The following is a 6,000-nucleotide window of genomic DNA, read 5'->3' on the forward strand; positions in this document are numbered from 1 at the left end:
GAGAGACAGGAGGAGAGACAGGGGGAGAGACAGGGGGAGAGACAGGAAGAGAGACAGGGGGAGAGACAGGAGGAGAGACAGGAGGAGAGACAGGAAGAGAGACAGGAAGAGAGACAGGGGAGAGACAGGAAGAGAGACAGGGGAAGAGACAGGAGGAGAGACAGGAGGAGAGACAGGAAGAGAGACGGGGGAAGAGACAGGAGGAGAGACAGGAGGATTCTGAGCAATAATCCATAAAGAACGTATGAGCAACAGGATAGTGAGACAGTGTAGTCTGATCAATAACCATAAAGACAGTGTAGTCTGATCAATAATCCATAAAGACACAGTGTATTCTGATCAATAATCCATAAAGACACAGTGTATTCTGATCAATAATCCATAAAGATACAGTGTATACTGATCAATAATCCATAAAGACACAGTGTATTCTGATCAATAATCCATAAAGATACAGTGTATACTGTAAAGAGGTTGTGAGGTGAAAACATATGAACAGATAAAAGTGCAATAAAGGCTGTGAGGAGGGTGAGGAGGGTGAGGAGGGTGAGGAGGTGAGGAGGGTGAGGAGGAAAGTGTGATGTGATGTCGACTTCCTCAGACGTGTTTCCTTCCTGTGATTTGTTTTGCGTGTTCGAAGGTTGTTACTTTTATTTGACTTCTGTTCAGATTGAGTCATGTGTTGAGCTTCATGTGTTTTCTGTTGTGTGTTTAGGCTCTGTTCGCTGTAACTAAAGGTTAAAGAAGAGTTTGTCTGTATTCGCTCTCCAACGTTTTCCTACAATGTGTCAGACATTGTTCTGTTGTTAAAGCTAATTCACCTTGTTTAATATCGTGCATGTATTCTCCCTTTAATCTGCCTCCCTGCAGCAGTTTGAGCCTAAAATAATCCAATTATTTCTGTGATTCATTGTCAATAAACGGATCAATATGATGCTGAAATTACAACATCATGAGTGATGATCATCATGAGAGAGAGAGTCACAGAGTCAGAGAGAGAGTCACTGAGTCAGAGAGTCTGAAAGAGAGTCAGAGAGTCTGAAAGAGAGTCACAGAGTCAGAGAGAGAGTCACAGAGTCAGAGAGAGAGTCACAGAGTCAGAGAGAGTCACAGAGTCTGAGAAAGAGTCACTGAGTCAGAGAGTCTGAAAGAGAGTCACAGAGTCAGAGAGAGAGAGTCACAGAGTCTGAGAGAGAGTCACAGAGTCTGAGAGAGAGTCACAGAGTCTGAGAGAGAGTCACAGAGTCAGAGAGAGAGTCACAGAGTCAGAGAGAGAGTCACAGCGTCAGAGAGAGAGTCACAGAGTCTGAGAGAGAGTCACAGAGTCAGAGAGAGAGTCACAGAGTCTGAGAGAGAGTCACAGAGTCACAGAGTCAGAGAGAGTCACAGAGTCAGAGAGAGAGAGTCACAGCGTCAGATAGAGAGAGTCACAGCGTCAGAGAGAGAGTCAGCGTCTGAGAGAGTCACAGTCAGAGAGAGAGTCACAGAGTCACAGAGTCAGAGAAAGAGTCACAGTCTGAGAGAGAGTCACAGAGTCAGAGAAAGAGTCACAGCATCAGAGAGAGAGTCACAGAGTCAGAGAGAGAGTCACAGAGTCTGAGAGGTCACAGTCAGAGAGAGAGAGTCACAGAGTCTAGAGAGAGTCACAGAGTCTGAGAAAGAGTCACTGAGTCAGAGAGAGTCACAGAGTCAGAGAGAGAGTCACAGAGTCAGACAGTCACAGAGTCAGAGAGTCTGAAGAGAGTCACAGAGTCAGAGAGAGAGAGTCACAGCGTCAGAGAGAGAGTCACAGAGTCAGAGAGAGTCACAGAGTCTGAGAGTCACAGAGTCAGAGAAAGAGTCTGAGAAAGAGTCACTGAGTCAGAGAGTCACAGAGTCAGAGAGAGAGTCACAGAGTCAGACAGTCACAGAGTCAGAGAGTCTGAGAGAGAGTCACAGAGTCAGAGAGAGAGAGTCACAGCGTCTGAGAGAGAGAGTCACAGAGTCAGAGAGAGAGTCAGAGTCTGAGAGAGAGTCACAGAGTCTGAGAGAGAGTCACAGAGTCAGAGAGAGAGTCATAGAGTCTGAGAGAGAGTCACAGAGTCAGAGCAGCACGTTAGATTGGGGATTTCTGGGATTGTTGCAGCCTAAAATTCCTGATTTCACAACAGTTTTTCAAAACTATTGTGAGAAAGTAAAAATGTCTCTTTTTGTATTATTCATTAAACATCGAAGGTTGCACGTATTGCGGTGATTTAATTGCGATCATTGCAGTTGTAACTTTGTGGCTGTAATTTGATTAGTTCTGTGTCAACAAAGGAAAACAAACAAACAAACACACGACTATAAAACAGCGATTTGTCATTTGGGCAGAGTCAGGCTGGCTGTTTCCAGTCTTTAGACTGGTTTTCCAGTCCAGGATTTCACTAAATGTTGAACTAGTCCTTTTTTATTACAGCTGATGTCGTTCAGAGTCCAAATGTTTGAAAATAACCTGTTTTCTTTCTGTTGCAGCCGACCAGTGAGGAAGACCTCTGCCCTATCTGCTACGCTCACTCCATCTCCGCCATCTTCAAGCCCTGCTCCCACAAGTCCTGCAAGTGAGTCCACACACACACACACGAATAAACCACCAACACACACTGCTACTTTTATCTTTAACACCCCACACACACATTTCATCTCCGGCCTCCTCACTCAGTCCCGGAGATATATATACATGAATGCAGCTTATTACCGTAATACGTAATAACAACAACTAGAATATTTCCTGAAGAAAATGTGTGTGATTGCTGCATGGGCTCCTCACAGGCTCTTATTCTGAAAGAGTCCCAGCAGGAAGTGTTTGTGAGCTTGCAGCAATCACACGATTAGTGCCAAATTATTGGACTTACGAAATAAAATGAATAATAATATAATTATTGTTACTATTATATCAATCAAATAGACAGCCTTGACCTCCGCCCCGTATCTATAGCACTGACATCTGCCCTGTATCTACAGCACTGACCTATACACTGTATCTACAGCACTGTTTTAAGTCCTGTATCTGTCCTATCTTCTGTAACTTTGGTATTATTGTTAAATGGACTTAATCAAATCTTTATTAACTGTCTCTGAAAGACAGTTAGAGTCAAATAATTGGACTTACAGACCTCTGCCCTGTATCTACAGCTGACTTATGTAACAATAATATCATTATTGTTACTATTAGTTAAATCAAATTAACAGTACATATCTCTGACCTGTATATAGCACTGACCTCTGACCTGTATGCAGCACTGACCTTTCATTACTAATTACAGTTATAAGGAGTTCGGTCTAGACCTGCTCTATTTGAAAAGTGTCCTGAGATAACTTCTGTTATGAATAGGTGCTATACAAATAAAACTGAATTAAATTGAATTGAATTGAATTGAATTGAATTGAATTGAATTGAATTGAATTGAAAACAGAGCTAACAGAGCTAAGGCAGTCCCTGTGCATTTTTATAGCAAAATATGTAAAATTCAAATACTTTGCACTAAAATGTCCAGATTTGGATCAACAACACTAGGAAAGGTGGTTTTAGGGGTTTTGTTACTCTTTAAATATTTAGAGCTCTCTGCTCGTGTGCTAACTACTTCAACTCAATCACATCATGTGGTGTTCAGCTGTTTCTGCTTCCTCAATGTATGGATTTATTTTTTTCATCAAATACTCTAATTTTAATTTGTGAAATTAGTTAAACTACTCTACAATTGTTTCCTCCAGGTTGTTGGTTAAAATAGCGTATTTTAATCAATGGAATAACTGATGCTGATTAACTAATGACTGACATCCCTCTGAAGTGCTCATGTTAAAACAAAAACAGTTAAGAATAAATATTTAACATATTAAATCTCTTTTGAGCTCATTAAATAAAAAAAATTCAAGATGTTTTAAAAAGATAATTTGTTGTTTGTGAAATAAAATCTGAGATTGGAAGCTTTTAACACTGTGCTGTATATTTGATGTACACACAGATATAGGTGTGTGTGATGGTGTGAGTCAGCTGTTTGGTAACTGCTGTGGGCAGCAGACCTTCGTCCAGCACAGACCTCAATACATATTTCATGTTCTCCTGGAGGTGCGCTTGATTTAGCTTCGCTGGCACGCCAACTCAGCAGCTGTATGGATTATTCTGCTGCTGATTGAGAGCGCTGTCACGAGGAGTAAACCGGACTGAGCTGAGCTGAGTCTAATCACATCCAAGGCTCAACTCAGGCTCCTTTTTACCCACGTTGCACTGCTCTGAAGCACCACCTCATCTCTTTTTCAATTTACTTTTAATTTCTCTGTTTTTACTTTTTTCCTTTGTTCCTTGTTTTCAGTCACTTTATCCTCCTTTATTGCTCTATTACTCTCACTGAGTAGGTGAAGAAGCACTTTTATCCCGGAGGGGCTGCGAGCCGAGCTGCTGCTAACGTTAGCTCAGCTTGTTTCTCTGATAACTTAAGATCCAGACGTCCGATGACTAAAATCCTTCATCCGGTTCAAATCTAGAGTTAAAAAGCACCAAGATCTAAACAGTGAATGGTAAACAGTCAGTGTGTGACAGCTGGCAGACAACCACAACGCTGACACAGGCACAAAGGGGATATGACGCCGTTGACAGGCGACCAGTGAAACGCAGCGTTACCTGAATAAGATGACAGATTTCTCTGAGTTTGAACATTGAACAACATGAAACCGGCTTCATTCCAGTTCGCACACCTAGTTTCGAACTGTTCTGAGCATTTGACCAAAAATAAATTCAGGTCTCAGGTTTTCCTTGGGAACTGAAGCGGGCATTTCAAATTTTACAGGTCTGTTGATGACGATTCTACTAAAAACTAGTCAACTAGTCGTCACACGTTCTTAATATTGCTGTATTGATTATAATCTGTATAGGCCTGTTAAACAGAAACAGCAGTAATGATTCTGAATGTGTCACAACAACCAGCAAGGAGACTGAACATTCCCGCTCCGGTTCTGTCGCTCATTCGGGCCCCTCTCCGGTACTGTGGTTAATTCGGGCCCCGCTACCCGGCAGTATTCCCAGCTGGGCCCCTCTGCTCCTGCACTAGTAGTGTTTGAACTCCCACTGTCCTTCCAGCTCCCAGTCTGGGTACAGAAAGCTAATAGCACCGCTAACTAGCTAATAGCAGCTAGCAGAGTTAGCATATGCAGCAGTACAGCGGTCAGAGACTTCCTGTGTTGCAAGAGAAAAGGTCCCTGTTGCAACAATCCTGCTCCTTGTCACCGTGGCCATACTTTGGTCCTGGCTCCTGAACGCAGTTTAACGTTGGTCTGGTTTTTCTGAGACTGTCAGACTGATGGAAAGTGTCCTCTGATGTTGTTCTCATTGATGGTTGAGTCGACTGTTAGGGGGCAGCACTAGATTGCACCAAGGTTAAATGGATTGCACTTACGTAGTCCGAGCACTCAAAGCGTTTTACACCACAGGTCACATTCACACACTGATGGCAGCAGCTGCCATGCAAAGTGCAAACTGCTCATCAGAAACCGCATTGGGAGCAATTTGGGGTTCAGTATCTTGCTCAAGGACACTTTGGGGGGGATCAATCAGGGATCGAACCGCCAACCTCCTGATCAATGCATTACCGGTTCAACCTCCTGAGCCACAGCTGCCCCGAAAGAATCTTCGAAACCCGTTTACAAACGAGAGCTAATGTGGTTGAAAAGTGTGAGTAAGAGAAGCTTTCACTGAATGTTAAGCTGCTATGTTGAGGATCAGTGGGAGGAATAAAGAGAAAGTCTTGCTCACACAAGGTGACTTCAGTAAATTACACTAAACAAGCTTTATAATGAGGCAGTAAATAAGAGAAAAAAGGGACGACATATTTTATATCAAAGACTGACCTCTGACCAAGTGTGAACCTATCGCCTCTAGTTGGGCCTTATGGTCGTCTCCATGTTGGTGTTCAGCAGCCAGCGGAGGTCACGCACTGCAAGTGTGAGCTGCTCTCATTGGCTGCTCGCCTGCTCAAACAGGATCTG

The 6,000-nt window shown here is 43.0% G+C and overlaps 1 protein-coding gene and 1 pseudogene across 2 annotated transcripts in view; both read left to right on the top strand.

Annotated features, from left to right (window-relative positions):
- LOC127371979 (E3 ubiquitin-protein ligase RNF123) overlaps positions 1–6,000 on the top strand; it is a 127,848-nt gene that overhangs the window by 117,965 nt on the left and 3,883 nt on the right. For both annotated transcript variants that reach the window (XM_051415251.1, XM_051415250.1), the window contains one exon: positions 2,494–2,579. In XM_051415251.1, the coding sequence (XP_051271211.1) occupies positions 2,494–2,579 (86 nt within the window). The remainder of the gene's footprint in view (positions 1–2,493; positions 2,580–6,000) is intronic.
- The window catches only part of LOC127372007 (nuclear factor 7, ovary-like), a 423,840-nt pseudogene that overhangs the window by 24,924 nt on the left and 392,916 nt on the right, over positions 1–6,000 (top strand).

This window comes from Dicentrarchus labrax, unplaced genomic scaffold (genome assembly GCF_905237075.1).
Source record: "Dicentrarchus labrax unplaced genomic scaffold, dlabrax2021, whole genome shotgun sequence".
NCBI lineage: Eukaryota > Metazoa > Chordata > Actinopteri > Moronidae > Dicentrarchus > Dicentrarchus labrax.